This window comes from Semicossyphus pulcher, unplaced genomic scaffold, assembly GCF_022749685.1.
Source record: "Semicossyphus pulcher isolate SPU_LCO1_2020_fin unplaced genomic scaffold, fSemPul1.0.p SCAF_19, whole genome shotgun sequence".
NCBI classification, from domain to species: domain Eukaryota; kingdom Metazoa; phylum Chordata; class Actinopteri; order Labriformes; family Labridae; genus Semicossyphus; species Semicossyphus pulcher.
In genome coordinates this window covers 6,797,423-6,814,516 of record NW_027211692.1, presented here as the reverse complement: position 1 = coordinate 6,814,516, position 17,094 = coordinate 6,797,423, and the positions used below count along the sequence as shown (strand labels likewise).

Genomic DNA, 17,094 nt, shown 5'->3' with positions numbered 1-17,094 from the left:
TCCCAGTGGTCTTTATAGATCTGCCGTGATTGAAGCATTGTCTCATGAATCTCAGGGCCAAAACTCTTTTCAGCTTGTGTGCTTTGGCCTCATCGTGATGCCTCTTCTCCTTCTGCACAAACACCGGCCAAATCCTGCAGCTTTAACCCACCTCTAAGACTGGGAAAAGAACACACTGGCACGCACACTGCTGCACAATTTATCCCTCTCTTATACCCTTACATAACACTACTTTCTTATGGTCCAGCTGAATGACTAAAGATGGGGGGAAATATATTCTTTAATGTTTGGATACATCTAGATATTATTCAGTGTTTTCCTTAAAGAGGACGAATATCCTAAAGCTCTTAGGAAACTTGCTTTGCCAAAATCCCAGGCAATAAAAATTATTACTTTCACTTTGTAACCTCAATTCAATGTGGCACCACTAAACATCTCAGTCCTCTGAGCAGAAAGACTTCTAGGAGGTGGTTACTGGGTTGCAGCATCATTGGAAACTGCTGCAAACTTCTTAAAAATTGTCTTTTCCTGATATGTTTTCAATCAGCACTTCTGGCGCACAGGCAGATTTTTCTTTTAGTAACCAAACCCAGCACCAGAATTCAGTTCGAACAACAAGGATGGAACTATTGAGTCTCCTCTAATGAGAAAGGCACACTCGTCTGTTTCCAAAACACATGTTGTGAATCAGACTAATGAGACTGTTTTAACTTTTTAGCTATGTCTTCAAAATGTGGCTCTCTGTTAAACACCTCCTTTGACTCTCAGTCCAATGAAAGCTCTCCTCCATTGTTTACACTGTTGTCCACAGTGCCCACACTTTGTCGGGTCCGAGATAACAGATTTGAGTTTCTTCACATGGCCAATGTGGGAGATAAAGTCCGAACGTTAGCATCACTCTGGCAGCTCCGGGCTACAGGGGGATGTAGGTGTGGGATAAGTGTGTTTCTGAAGGGAAGTGTTTTTCAGACCGATAGCCCTGCCCTGCCTCCCATGCGGAAAAGAAGGACAAACTGAATCTAATCACGCTGGCACTTCATTAGGATGCCCCCGAAGTGTTATCAGAGCCCAGGGGAGCCGAGGGGGGGACAGGGTGAAGGGAAGTCCCTGCAGCGAGACAAAAAGCACAGACAAAGACATCTGAACACACACAGAGAGAGAGAGAGAGAGAGAGAGAGAGAGAGAGAGAGAGAGAGAGAGAGAGAGAGAGGCCTTGTGAACTCTCCCCCATGTCTGTCCTTCATGACGGATGCAGAGGCCCAGCCACTGACAACATGCGAGGGAGGGGGGGGATGAGGAGGGCGTACATGTTGAATAAACATATCAGTCCATTGCCCCCCCCTCCTCCTGATTCCCCCCACAAATGAAAACCTCAGTTGATATACAATATAGATTCATCGGATAGCTCAGTTTATTCTCTGTGTTTATACAGTGGGATAAATGTACCTTCTCCAGCCAAGAGATCATGATGTTTCTATCTCTAAACAAACATCCTCGGACCCCGCTACATGTTCCCCAGACCCTTAGGATGTGTTGATAATGTCGTGTGATAGCTGAGACGGTCCAAAAAGAAACAGTGATGAACTCTGGAAAAGAGCAGTTTAACTCTTTACAGTCCCGTATCTTCAAAACAAAAGTCAGAGAACTTTCAGTGCTTCATGACTTTTCCTCTGTGTGATTCATTTATGGGCCGTCCCGTGTAAATACTCCACCACATTTGCAACGGAAAACAGGCATTTAGGGTTGATGATCTGCCCATGAAATCGATGGGGTTCCTTGTTTACGCCTGCCTCATTTCCCAATATTGCCATGGTAACAAAGGACCACTTTAGCGTCATCCACACGCCACTTTTGCACGCACACTGCATGAGGTAAATGGCCTCCTTTTTCCCTCCAGCATCTGCTTTCTTTCTCACTCTTCCTCCTTTCACATTCCCCATTTGGCTCAATCATTTTCCACTTTCTGCAGCCGGTCTCTTCAGAGGAGTTCAGGTCCGAGCTCTGTTCTTTCTGCATTCAGCATCTTCACTGTGATTTGCTTTCAATCTTTGCCCGATTGTAAAATCTGGAAGCTCAGATGTTCTGCATAATGCAGAGTTGCAGATCATTAGAGGATTTTCTAAAGAGAACTTCTGGGATTTCATTATGACCATATTTTTGTTTTTGCCGCGCATAATGGACCAAACTGCCAAACTACATTTGTGTTTGTGTTTTCTCCCCTGAATAATTTCTGAATTTCTTGTATCTCTCTCTGCAGATATGACTTTCTGCAGAGTGTCAGAGCTTGGCTCAGTCCCACAGCAACAGCGATGCCCTTCCCCCAGCTCTCTAGCAAAACATTCACCATACTTCAATGTGTATGTGTTAGTGTGATGAATAAAGAGCGGAAGCAACAGGGCACAGGGTGACTTCACACTTAAACAGCCTGTTTACAAGTCATTTACAGAACTGCAGGAGGGAGAGAGGCTCGGACGCGTCTCCCAAAGAAAAACGCTCCTTTCAGAAATCCACAAGCAGAGCAGAAAACTCAAAATGTGGTTTCTTAAAGGACAAAACGTTGACTCTTTTCAAGTAGAAAGGTTACATGAGCACAGGACTTCAGGGCAGCTCATTTCAAATCGAGCGAGATGATATTTCAAAGATGAACCCAAGGTAATACAAGAAAAAAAGTGCGTAGATGGCACTAAGCCTGTTAGAGTGTAGAATTAGTATGCTTGAGGTAAAAAATAAAACATGGAGGGGAAGGTCCATAAATAAAAAATGGTGCAGTAGCAGCGATAACAGGAACTGTGACACGGGAAGAGCTTCACTGAAACTATCTGAGACTTAAAGCCTGAAAAGGAGCCTCATTATTTTCTCATCGCTCCCCTTCACAGTCATCATGTCCTCCGTACATCATTATTCACTGAATGAGTGACTGCTGAAGCTTTGTGACAGCATGTTTGACTGTGGTATCAACGAGTATACAGTTTACAGATATTTAGAGGCAGATTTCCACTCAGATATCTGGCTTTCCTTCACTCTGATGCAGCAGAGAGAACTAACAGAAGTATGATTCGATGGTCACGGTGCGGAGAGTCCGTTTTAAGCGAGAGGATCATAATGTACAAAATGAAAGACTACTCGTTCTGTGTCAGCTTTGCATAAAATCAGAACTATGAAATGAGCATGTCTGCATGAGTTGATATATTCATGTGCAGCACAATAAGTGAGAGGATCTACACCCCAGCTCTACTCAAACATTCAGTTTGCTTTGGAGACCAAACAGTCATTAGATGGAGCCCACGAGACTTTTCATGTGATGTGAAAATCAACATTAAACATCACACAGTTGCTTCCCCCCGGGTGAATACTGTATTTATGTTTAATCAAAGCTTTTGTTATACTTGTGATGATGAAAGTGCCAGAGTCCTGTGTTCACAGTGTTGTCTGATCTGTGAGGAACCTAAGATCATTAAATTATTAGACCAGCAGGGCCATGATTGAAGGTTTGACAGCTCTAAGACCTGACAATGTTACAGTCCTAACATCGTCATTGAAAAGGTGGCTCGAGTTGAGTGCAGTGGAAGAGAACCAAACAATCAAAGCCTTTGGAGAGGTTTCCAGAACTACAAGAGAGTAAAAAAGACAAACTAACTGGTCCAAAGCAACTCTGTGAATGAGCTCAGGTTGTTTCTTCATGTCGTGACTGCACATAGAAAAGCAAACTGCAACATTAATCACTTTATCTGTAGTAATCACGTCCTGTAAGAAATAAGTTGTTGATAGTAAAAATTGGCACCAGGTGACTCTTTAGTTCTCTCCAGGCACCAAACCAAAGATCTGCAAACAAGATCATTCACATCTGCGCACACACACAGACCTGTTCAGTAGATTACTTCCGAGTATCAAAGTTCAAAAGACAAGAGTAAGGCAGAATATTAATTTCTGTAGTGTTCTGTTCCTGGAGCAGGACTGAACACAGAGGTCACCTGGTTGCATAGAGGGGCAGATAGATCCAGACGTAATGATAGAGTATTCTGTAGCACATAAGAATGGAACCAGGATTTTATGCTTTTTTAGTCGCATCAGAAATCTGATAAAAAAATGTTATGCATCATTTTCAGGGATCCTCAATAAAGACACAGCCAGGTCGGACTGGAGACAGTGTCTGAAAGCAGATGTCTGGATGCCTTCAGCCTTGCCGGTGATGAATTGGATTGTTGAAAGCACCAACAACTTATTTCTCCATTATCCCGCGTCAGCACTGACCGGCTCCCTGTCGTATTCATTTCAGTGTGAGCTGACTACACAGAGGATGATGGCCGCTGACGATTTTTCTGGACACTTAACCACTAAGTATTATTTTATACGTTCGATGAGGGTGAGTCACCTTCATTGAAAGTCTGAAAGAGAGCCTCCGTGCAGTGTGCACAGGCCGCTCAAGGCGGAAACTAAATATGTAAAGTCTGTACTTTTCATGTCCCAATCGAAGGTGCTGCAACTCGATACGGTTCTGTGCCGATTGGCTGCATAACAGGCCTTCAACCTACGCTGGAATGGAAAGTTGGTGCAGAGCACTGATATGAATAATTCGATTTTGGCCAAGGACAGAAAAAACCTGCTTCATTCATTTCTCTGCTCCCGAGTCTCCTCTGGATCTCACAAGATGCATTTGTGATGCAATCTGGGAGGATCCCAGGGCACTGATTAGAGAATATCTTCCACCCTAAAACCCAGACTACACCAAGACACACAAATACACACAGCCCAGTCCACGGCTATTTGTTCACTTTTTTCTGATACCACATCACACATCTTGAGTCCTGCTCTCCTGCATACCAGCTCTGCCTAATTACAGCAGAGAGTCCCACCGCTCCCCACGCTGCCTGCGGGCTCCTCACAGCACCAGGATATACACAACAATCTAAACAAAGACTTGGCCTTTCAACACGGCGGTTAAAAGAAGCAGCACACCACTCTCAACATAAACTCTGCAGCACCAGACCAAATTAGCCTTATTGATGAGCTACGCAGCTCTGTGGTAATTAGTTCCCCTGCTAAATCTCCAAATCAGCTCCTTGCCCTCACAGGAAGTCAGCGCTAAGCTAAGCAGTTGTCTCCTTGTTACTTCTGATCGCCTGGGTTAAAACATATCTTTAGAATAGATAAGGCAGAACAGATGTCCTCCCTCATAACACGAGGGGCGTTTCTGGTCTATGTGGCGAAGGCTTCAAGATATGAAACCAGCAGTGTGAGGGGGGACCACCATGGAGCATCAGTACACACAGACTGGGAGTCTGGTTGGAGGCCTGGGTGCCTCTCAGTCTGAAGCCAAGACAGACAATGTGGGGGAACCGCGATGTAAAAGTGGAGCGTCTCACCCAACAAACCTCCTTCTCTGTGTGGTTTGCCGTTCTCTCGCTCTCGCCATCTTTTTCTCGGTCTTACAAGCCAGAAAAACTACTGACTCACTAGAAGTGAACCAAGTGTTAGCACTGGACTTCAACTTAATTATTTTGACTGTTGTGTATATATTTTCTGTAGCAGATAATTCGTTGATAAACTTCAGATTTCAGCACTATTACTATTGTTTTATATGCAATATCTAAATATCAATGTCGATTACAATAATTATATATTTGCTCACTATATTTTATTAAAGGAGCAATTCGCCCCTGGAACGCCACTGTCAGTCAAAGCTAGTGTTCTCTGTAATCGATAGAAACAACAATTTTGAAATTGGTGCCATAGCTGTGGAGAAAGTTGTACAAACAGCTCTTGGTTTCGCCCATTCTACAGTCCTACAACACCCAGCGTGCATTGCACCCCTCCCTCTGAAAGGAACGGCCCAGCGAGAGACGCTGGAGCGGTACAGAATCCGAAATACGAAGAGAATATAACGGTGGATCGTCTAAAAAATCTTCAGGTCTGCAGTCTACATTTCAAGCCCGGTGATTTTTGACGAGACATGACATCGGAGGCGGGCATTCTTGATTGAAGAAGTGTAGTTTAGCGAGCTCCCTGGCCTCCGCCAGATGACGCGTTTTACTTAGTCTGGCGGAGGTTTTCCAGGGCCCATTAGAGAAGCAGATAGCGTCCTCCAAAGGCACAGAATGAAAATGCATTTTTTTCCTACCATAATGGCATCATGGATGGAGGTTGAAAATCTGCGTACTGGCCCTTTAAAGAAAATCCTTTTATCTGTGCAAGAAATACAATTTTACCAACAAAAAAAAGTACCAAACACGTTAACAAGCAGCTGGATAAGGACCTACAAGGACAAAAACTGTGAAAATGTAAAGGTTAATGCAAATCTCATTAAGTATTTCTTACTCATGGTCACATATGGAGCAGTAGTGAAAAAGCATTGAGGTTCTATACTGAGCCCTTAGCACTAATTTGGTCGACAGAGGAGCTGAGAGCATTCACAGCATCATTACTGTTAACAAGCGTTTGCGAAACATCCAGCTCTAACAGTGTCAGTGTAGGTCCTGACCACACAGAGAGGCAGCCTTGGCTTTAGAACCTTTACCTCTGGCCTCGTTTGTATTTTATTTCTTTCTGTTCCGATTATTTCCTGAAACACTTTCCCCATCAGCTTTTTCTCACTTTAAAAATTCTGACTACACTCAGCCACCTTCACAGCTGTAAACAGACCTGGTCGTAAACAAATATTGATGTAATTGAGGGCAGAAAAAGGATGATGTGACCACACGCCCTGTAGCTCAATGCTCCACTCTTTTCACGAGCTTGTTGGGCTCAGTAGCTTTCTTCTCAAGCGTTATTTCAACTGGCAGTGAGTGCAGCAGCGAGGCCGAGGCTAAAGGGGGGCTGAGGTTGCTGGCAGACAAAAGCGATGCATTCTTTATAACAGTCGACTTCTGGATATGGAGACAATTTGCTCAGTGGTTAAGATTATTTAGGGCAGTCTATATATACTGTTCATGCTTTTCTGGAAAGAGGCAGTCTTGTGAATGTTAGATAAAACATGCTGGCAGCTTAGCATCTACCAATACATTACTGCACCTCATCATCAAAGAAGAAATACATGCTCTCTAGTTACTGATTTCTGTTACCTGGCGAGCTGTCACTTACTGTCTGTTTTCCAGTCTGGTGGCGTCTTAAGGACAGCAGGGGACTGGATGGATGATTTAGCTCAGATTTGGTTTGGAACTGAATGAATATCAGGAGCAGATGATGCTTCCTGATGCCCAGCTTGTTTTGCAGTGCCAACTGTCTTGCACATGTGCAGGGGGACCACGGCTGTGACAACAGAAGGCCTGGCAGACTTCATCACAGCCAGCCTCAGTCTGCCCCATCCTCCCATCCAGTCCTCCCAAAGGAAGAGGAGGCAAAGTGAATAATTGTCTCTATTTAAAAAGGTCAAGCGAAAGTGCTCCTCTCGGGCCTGAACGCAAAACTGTGACGATGTGACTAAAGGAACACACACCTGCAGTCTGACTTCACTCTGTTGGTAATTTACACCCGTTTCTTTCTTGCATCATCAAATTGGATAAGCCTGGGCCTCGTCTGACTGGGACCCACAAGGCGGTGTGTTCAGGTCACACAGGGAGGCCTGAGGGTCCCCAGGCAGGCAGATGTGCTGCTCTCACCTGCTCAGATCCACATGTCACCACTCCAGAGGGAAACAGGGGGAAGTGAAGAGGTGTAACTGGATCACAGAGGGGACGCAGCAGTGTGGGAAAAGGAAGTGGAGAGAGATAAGACGTCTGGACGCACAAGGAGAAGGGGTAAAGAGAGACAAAGAGACAGGAAGAGCAAAGGAGATCCCACCCCTCAGAGTCAGAGGAGAGATGTGAGAGGAGGGATCAACAGCTGGATCCAGCTGCTGAGTCGGGCCTTTGTCGCAGCTGCCAGAGGCCGACTGTCCCTCTGGAGACGACTGACTGTTTTCTTTTCTCCCTCTCTCTCTCTGCTTTCACTACACTCACACCCTTTCATAGAAACTTGGACGCAGTGCTGAAACGTCTGCCTCACCTGCAGCAGACAGTCTGGCAGACAGACTGTACTAATGAAATTTCGTGTCCCATGAGAGAGCCATATAAGCCCATCTTCCTTCCTTGCCAGATGTGGGCAGGAAACCCCTCCAGCAGACTTTTATCTCACACAACTTTTTCTTCAGAGTGAACGTCTACACTGCACGGCTGCATCGAAGAGTGTACTGACCCTTTACAGCCACCCTGAAGGCTTGGACACACTGCTTGCTTTACCACATAATATAAGTCTACCAACAGTACTGTGTTTAGAAAATACCACTGGCTGGTGGTTAAGCAGCAATCTTACATTTTAAAGGCTTGAAAAGGATATTAATATGTGGACTTTCTTAAACATAAGGTGTTTAGATAATAAAATAAAACACTATTCCAAAGGATCTGCTGTCTGACAAAAAGCCCTCCTGAAACTATTGAATTAGCTTATTGACAGTGATTTTGATAAATGACACAACCGTAAAGTAATTTATCAAACACACTCTGGCTTCACCTTGTGAAACATGAGCACTTGGTGCTTTTCTCTGTTTCTGTAATTTCCATCTAATATCTGGGTTTGGACTGTTGGTTGAACAATAAAAGCAGTTTAAGGACATCATCCTGCAATGTGATTGACATAAACTACTTTTTTATATAGTTGAAAATGAAATGATTTATTGTAGAAATGATGGAGAGATTAATCAAGTACAATGGCTTTAAAATATAAGACAGAATGTGCACTTATAACCCACAATGCATTGTTCCTTCTATTCTGTTTCATAATTTACTGTTCAATTTAGTGGTTGAGCAACATTTCCCCCAGCTTCTGTATTCAACCCTATAACATTTTAAGTTTTACCACAGCTTTCTCCCTTTTCTGTGTGTTGGAAAAAGAGAAGCAGTGGATTTGCTGATGGACGTCTGCGCACAATAAAATGCGCTCAGCTGTCTCAAGCACAGCAACTTTGACCTGAACACCCACACTCCATCCAGATGTACATCAGTGTTTATGTTCGCTTCAGTGCCCCTGCAAGGCCCAGGAGTAAGTGTGCAAGGAAGTATTACATTTGCGAACACATTAAGTAGCACATCCAGTTTCCTGCAATTTCACCATTCCCTGAAATACTGTTATACCGCAGAGCCACAGCGAAGCTGGGTAGTTAGCAGGAGGAAAAAGAAACAGAGGAGACCAAAAGCAGTCAGCTTGCCTCAAGCTAAACCAATCTCACGAGGAGACATGCCAGTCTGGTATTAAAAAAGACAAGGGAACATTTTGTTTGACACAAACCATGCCCTGAAAAATGTCTGGTGAGAACTGATTCCACGGTTTGAGTACCAAAATACTAGTCTGTAACTGGCAATTTCACTCGTCTTCTCCATAGTTAGTCTTGTTTGGATATACAGGAAAAGCTGCACTTGAGAAGTTAGCAGAGTTTATTACAGAGAGAAAAAGTGTAACTGTAGAGAGAGTGGTTGTGCAGTCAGGTGTCCCGCTCTGGCACCAGATCAGAGCATTATACATGGTTATTTTGCACAACTTTAATTAAGGTGACAATCACAGTGAGCTATTTCTAGGCACCTCACTGAGAACCGCTGGCAAATGTGGTTTACATTGAAGACAAGCATCCAAAACATCAAGAGAATCTTTTTGTGGAAGAGCAGAGAGCTACGAAACAAAGATGTTCAAATATAAAAAAGAGCTTATTGTTTAAATTGACTTAATAACAAAAATATGTGCCACGTCCACTTGTCAATCATTAATCAAATTAGTGTGACATTTTTACAAAAATACAGTACCTAATGAGTCTAGGAGGTGATGTAATGAAGGTATTTCTGTGCACACAAAAGAGTAAAAGCAGATTGTGAAAGCAAGGTGTACCGCAGCACTGCAGGCTTTCCAAAGTCCCCTCAGAAAGTTACAACAAAAGCAACTCCTGTAATTATTCTGTGAAAAACAGATCATTATCCTGTACTGCAGAGCGCATTATGAACATTTCTGGATTAGATATTACCTCATACCACCTCTGCAGCAGCATTTTTAATCAGGTAATAAAGCTCAAGGACACAATGGCTCAAAGTATTGGAATCAGTGTTATTAGCAGCTGCGCGGCGGTCAGCAGTAGGTGGTCATTTTAGTACAAAAAGACTCAGAATCTGTGAGGGACCAGAGCGAGAGAAACACTTTCAATCATTCATACTTTCTCTCAAGAGCAATTATGAGTCGTTTTTTTCCCTATGGACTCTTTGCTTTTATGTAGGCTGGGAAGGAGAAGTGATGGGCGAGTGCCACTCAACTGAGGTACCTCATTCAGCCAGGCTGCCTTTCAAGAATGAATGTGTTTGAGCGCTCTTTTATGTTACACTAATTATAAAGACTGTAGTTATCTAAACCAAAAACTGGCTCATAGTTACGTTGCACAAAAGAAATCCCAGCCAAAGCCTTAAAAACTCCACAATATCACAGATGTTTTTTCAAAAGTCACCAAGCATCACTCAGACAGGAAGCACTTTGGGTGGCAAAGTAACCGATGTGAGAGTTTATGCTGCAGCTTCAATCAATAAATGTGGTGAAGTATTTGCTCCTTCAATCGCAGCAATCAGTGTTGGTCTCATGTTGCTGAAGGGGCTCCAGCGATTACAAGCAGTCCATTCTGTCATGACCACGGGGGAGGCGGGTTTTAAAAATGAGGTCTGGCCTATCCTCACACCCGGCTAATGAGAAATGAAGTGAGATCAGATAAGAATTTGGAGAGGGACAGACCGACGGACAGACGAGGAAGCCCCCCTGCTTGTGTCACCTCCGCCACTCATGCCAGCGCTTGTCAGGGCTCATTTCCCCCTCAGCTGCCTGGAGACCCCCTCTCGCCTTTCTACTGGAGCCAGAACGACCCCCCAAAACAGACAGAGGGCCAATTCACTCCAAACCAACCCAAAACCACAACGCTATGAGGTGTAAATTATTCCCCAACGTGAGATTCTGACATAACCAATGGGAACGCTTCATTATTTCATAAGTGAAATAACACATAGGAGAATTGATGGCAAACCACTCTCAATGCCAAGACAGCCAAGCTTGGCTTTAGTGAATTTGCCCATATTAAGGCTGGCTGATATTCCTCATTATCCCTAATGACATCTTTTCTTACACTTCCACCATGTCAGGAAGCAAAGGGCCATGCTTTAAGGCTTTGTTAAATGACCTTGACATAATTATCTATTTCTAAATGTAGTTCCCTTTCCTGTCGTTCTAAGAGAATTCACACATTTCTAAAACATCCTGGTAGAGTACAGTGTAACAGTAACTCTAGTGTGAAAGCAATCCACAGTGTTACATATACGCACATATACATACACACATATTGATTTGTCAGATGTTTGGTCATGTGGTCTCTTTGTTGCATCAGATTTGTGGTGTAACAGTTATATTTGACTTCTACACAATCAAGAAAACTTGTAAAATTGGACACAGTTTGAAAACTAATAATGGAAAATAGAATCAGTAATGGCTCATGAACGCATTCCACAATGAAGCCTGTGGTTTTTAAAATGTTGTTTTTCATGTCGCATTTGATTTCCACTCTCATGGATGACCTATTTTCTTTGCAGTAGATCTTGCATATTGAATTATAAGACTGATTGCTGTTAATAGGCTTAAGTCCTTATTTTTAGTTATCTTTCCCCCCCCCCACACATCTAATTCCAAAGTCATCCATAAACCAATTGATGTTCAAGGGAAAGTGGCAGAATATCACAGGCACAGCACTGTGGAGCCAGACTGTATTAGAATAATCATGAACTGCTGTGCTGGTGACCTGCAGAGGAAAAAATCAAGCCACTTCAAACGTTTGAATTAATGGTCACAATACCCAGATTGTAATGGTTTTTTGGACAGCATAGGGTTTGTGAAGAAAGCGGGACAGTGGGAATTTCATCAGCAGAGAAAAGAAGAGGCAGACATCTGATGTCTTGCTGAGATGTTTGGATGTAGAGCTGGCACCCTGAGTAAGAACCGTCTGTTCTCACATGGCCCGCCAAGCACACGTCTGCAGCATCCAGGCAGCCCAAGAGAGGCCAGTGAGCTGTGGCTTTAAAGAACTACTTCATAGTTGAAACCTTTGGGCCAACTGATCAAACGTGTCACACTCTGAGAGTTTGAGAGCAGGTAGTAGTGTTTCTAGGAGCTATGCAGATGAAAGTAAAGAACTCTGACCATCTCTAGTTAGAAAGAAACAAAATTTGGGTTTTCAGATATTTTTGAAGAACACGAACATCAGCCAATTTGAGAAAGAGCGATTGTAGAGATTTACAGTTCTCCAAAACATACATTTTTTAATTAATCTTTGATTACATTTCAAAATTCCATAATCAATTTAAGAGCGTTCCCCTTTTCCTTATCCTTGTGGTCCCTGTGATTTATAATTAGGGGGCCTCCCAGAAGAAGCCCTCATAGCTTCTATTTCTGCATTTAAGCCAGGAGTCGCGGTAAGGCCTGCGTCTCCCTTCACCCCTCCCTCTCCCAAGGCCGAACCCTGGGCCAAGATCCTGTCTGCTGGGCCCTCCGTCTGGACCGAACTCTGTATCCAACTCCTTGATCCATGCAATACTACTGCGGACTCTTGTGTAATAGAATTTGTATTAACTTCTAGACTTGTGAAGACGAAGAAAAAAAAGCTTGCAGACTTTTGCTGGACTCATTTAAACAACTGATGTTTTGTTGGAAGTGCTTTCTCTTTAATAAGATGGCCAAAGATTATTTGAGAGAACTATCTGTAACTAATGAAACTAGACGGCAGTCACTGGGGGTGCTGTAATTTGTCTGAACTTTATATCATCCTGTCGTCTAAAGCCATTTTTTCTCACGCTCAACTAGCCTAATTAAGGTGCCTTTTGAGAGTGAAGTGACATCTATTTCTTTAGATAAAGCCCTGAATTTGTCTCCGCCTGTGAACATGTAAAAAAGCCCTTTGTGCCTTGGCTAACAGAGGACTTTGCACTGCCTCTGTTACCCTGGAAACCTTTTGAGAGGTGAAGGGGAGGACAGCCAAAGAGGAGATCATCTTGGCCTAAAACTGCAGGTAAATCCTCACTAAGGCAGTCCAATTTAAACAGTTTTACCATTGAAACATAACTCCTCAGGGAGCAATGCAAGGACTTCATCAGAAGTCTTACAAGTTTCTCTCCTATGTATCTAATACATTTGTTTTGCTCTTCACAATTACCGCCAAGTTGAGTTCAACTTTTTGCATGAGCTCAGCGTGAAAGTGTTGGGACCGTTTTTCCCAAATGAATCAGTTCATAAACTTTCAGTTAAAGAAAAGTTCCTACCTCAAGAATGCAGGTCCCTGATGCCGTGTTCTCCTTGATGGACACATTGTAGAAGTTTCTCTCGAAAACAGGCTCGTTGTCATTTATATCCTGAAGCACGATGTTTACTACAGCAGTGGAGGTCATGGGTGGTTTCCCTCCATCTGTGGCCACCACAGTTATACTGGGATTGGGGTTCTTTTCATAATCCAGCTGTGTGAGAGTGGTGATAATCCCTGTAACAGAGTCTATACTGAACCAGTTGGAGTAAGCACCTTGATCTTGCAGGATGCTGTACTTAATGTCCCCATTGGGCCCCTGGTCTTTGTCTCGAGCCGTCACCTGTAACACAAAGCTCCCTGGAAACACCACTTCAGGGATAACCTGCCTGTAGACTGGCTGGTCAAACAGAGGAGGGTTGTCATTGACATCAGTCACCTGGATAATGAAGGAGGACTCGGCCCTGAGTGGAGGTGTGCCTGAGTCTGTTGCCATCACCCTCAGCTCATACGTGTCTCTCTCTTCCCGGTCAAGAATCTGGTCCACACAGATCAGGTAGATGATGCTATCCTTAGTGGTCAGGGCAAATTTTCCATCTCCTCCCTCCAGCGACACGTTGACATTGGCGTACTCTCCATAATCAGGGTCAGTGACTGAAATCCTGGCAACATACTGGCCTGGCTGTGCACCTTCAGAGATTCTGGGAGATCCGTCCTCACTGAGGAAGATGATGGTCATGGTCGGTTGGTTGTCGTTGTAGTCTCTGACGTGGATGGTGACGAAGGCATTGGTCACCTCTGGCTGGGTTGCATTGTCTTGAGCCTGGACCACAAGCTCATGGACTCTCCTCATCTCAAAGTCCAGCGGCTTGTTGAGTGTGATGACGCCGGTGCGAGAGTCGATGACAAAGTAACGGTCTGGATCGCTTTGTCGCCTGTTGATTTCATACAGCACCATCCCGTTATCTCCGTCATCAGCATCTGTAGCAAACACCTGCAGGATGTTGCTTCCTGGCTGGAGGTTTTCAGATATTATAGCATGGTAGCGGCTCTGGTTGAACACAGGAGCGTTGTCATTGATGTCTTGTACAGTAACATCTAATGTTATCTGATCTGTCCTCTTAGGGGAACCACCATCAAAGGCCTCCAGAGTTAAAGTATAGGTAGACCTTTTCTCTCTGTCTAGAATGGCATTGACCACCAGGTCCAGATACAGAACCTCATTGCTTCCCCTCCTCGTCTCCAAGGTGAAAGCCTGGCCAACATTTCCATCCTTGATAAGGTAACCCTGCGTTGAGAGCTGGCCTTTATCAGCATCAACAGCTGGCTCGAGAGGAAACCTGGTGCCGATGGCTGTCTGCTCAGGGATCTTAAACGTGGCCCTTTTTCGTGGGAACATCGGGGCATGGTCATTTATGTCGTTCACCTTGATCGTCACCTCCACAGTCACGCCCGTCATGGTGACTGCAATGAAGTTGTACCTATCCCTAAGTTCCCTGTCCAGAACTTTGGCAGTTTTAATAATGCCTGTGCTCTCATCTATGTCCAAATCAGTTCCCACGCCTGTGCCTTCATGGTCCGAGATGAAGTACATGGATGCAGTGATTCCAGGAGGAAGTCCTGCACTGATGTCGCCTACGATTGTGCCTGCTGGCTGTTCCTCGTCCAGCTGTAGCTCAAGGGTCCCCAGGACCACGGGTGAATGGACTGTTACAAGCTCCAAGGCCACATACACCATTAGCACTATTCTTCTGTTCCACCAACCTGAAGGGTCCATTATAGACTTCCCAAAACCCTTGGCAGCTGTCTTCATTTTGGCTCTTTCTTTTTAAACCTGGAGACACACAAAGAGGAAAGCTGAGAAATATCAAAACCTGACAACCGCAGAAACTAAGAAAAATGTGTATTATTTCTGCGTCAAAATATAGAGTAAGTTAGCTTAAAAAAACAAGAATATGTCTTAAACACTTTCCCACATGTTTTATGGGCTCTGTTCCCAACCACAGCACCTACAATATAACCTGCACATAACATTTTCCTACACTTCTTAGTTCACTTAATAAGTCGACACCTTGTTCCTTCTACATACCAGAAAGCTCTCCTCTGCAAAAGAAACATCAAAACCACAGGCCGCAGCATACTACCTCAGACAGGGAGGCTTTGGCTGTGGCTATTCAACTCTAATTAAAAAGTTGCAGGAATCGCTACCTAGTGTGTGCACCATAGCAGTATCCCTCATGTAAGTCTGGGAGAGGTGGTCCTGGTTTTAATATTAATGTGTGCTATCACATTGAGCTCTCACTGGGTGAGCCTTTTTTAAACAGTCCTCCAAGATCCATTTAATATATTTAACTGCCCCAAAGCAAATATCCATCCCTCAATACCTTGGAGATTTAAGAAAATATATTCAAATATTGATTTTTGAAAAGGAACAAGGGTGTTAGATTTTCTTGCATAAACAGTAGGCCCGCTCAGTCAGCGTTCCCACACCACAGCAGAGGATCTGTTATTTAGACTGAGAGACAATTTGGAGCAATGTGGAAATTGTTCAACAAGACTGTCACCATCTGCAGGATAATCCAAAACCACCAAGTGTCTGGCACACAGAAAATTATTGTGTCTCTTTCATTAAATAATGAGAGCAGCTTCCAACTGTCTGTGGTTCTGGCTCAATGCATGTAGTTCATGTCTGTTTTGACATGTCTGCAAAGTAAATTGCTTTGATTTGAGGAAATATATACAAAGCACATTGTACTACATTATATTTTGAGGATTTGGGTATCTAGTTATAGCTCTGCAAGGCTCCCCCTAGTGGTTTAACTGAAACCTGCAAGGCAACATTTACAAAACATCTGTGTATTAGAGTGTGTGTGCGTGTGTATGTGTGCACTAAATGCCTCCCATGTGTCCCTGAAAGCAGTGTGGTGATCTGTCACAGCCACGGTGGTGACAGTGTGTTTGAGTGACAGAGCAGTACAGCCGAGTTGAAGGGCTCCATACAGTCTACCTCTCTCTCTTTTTCTGGCTCTGCAGAGATGTAATTGAGGGCTGCTGGAAGTTGGCCATGAACACTCAAGTTTTCAGGGCTAATTTCATTCTACCGCGATGTGGATCCCGCAACACTGAAGATGCTTACTTTACAGCCATAAATTGGTTTAAGTTCAAGTTATAGTGAGTAGTGACAAACCCTTGAACATAGCTTGTTTCAAAGTATGACATAAGAATGAGAGCTGTTTAAGAATTTTCTCTCTGGAGAAGATTCCTACTTCATATTACTTTCATGGAGATCATACCAACTGTAAATGATGGGAACACAATAGGAAAGCACGACAAATCCACCATCAAGTACCATACTATGGGTTTCTTTGTGAGAGCTGTTCTTGGCCAAAACATAAGAACATCCATGAAAATCTTGACAGCTCTTGAACTTTAAAGCCTCAGTTTTGATTTACTTTACTGCAACACTGGGGATGCACTTTTACAAAGCTTTCTCCAAAGCACAAAGGATAGCTTTTCAAGGCCAGAATCTTTGTCCAAATGCCACAACTGAAATAATGCTCTCTCTGGTTGAGCTGCAGTGGAGGACCTCTGCAGAGCGCAGTAAACTGATGGATATAACAGACACAGTCGGGTAGGCTAATTGCACAATACCAGGTTAAGAAGAACATATGGTTTTAAAATACTCTGTATGAGGTTAAAGAGAAGTTTCTGAACTTTAAAGCACAGAAGTTATATAACAAATACATTGATCCACCCACCCAGGCCTCCATCACTGAGGGTTGCATGTCTGGAAGGTAGTGGCCTTTTAGCAGTCAGGATAT

At 43.7% G+C, this 17,094-nt stretch overlaps 1 protein-coding gene across 1 annotated transcript in view; it reads right to left on the bottom strand.

Annotated features, from left to right (window-relative positions):
* LOC138597388 (protocadherin-16-like) overlaps positions 1-15,086 on the bottom strand; it is a 74,043-nt gene extending 58,957 nt beyond the window's left edge. The window contains exon 1 of the mRNA XM_069668985.1: positions 13,296-15,086. Within this exon, the coding sequence (XP_069525086.1) occupies positions 13,296-15,086 (1,791 nt within the window). The remainder of the gene's footprint in view (positions 1-13,295) is intronic.
* Positions 15,087-17,094: the final 2,008 nt, after the last annotated feature.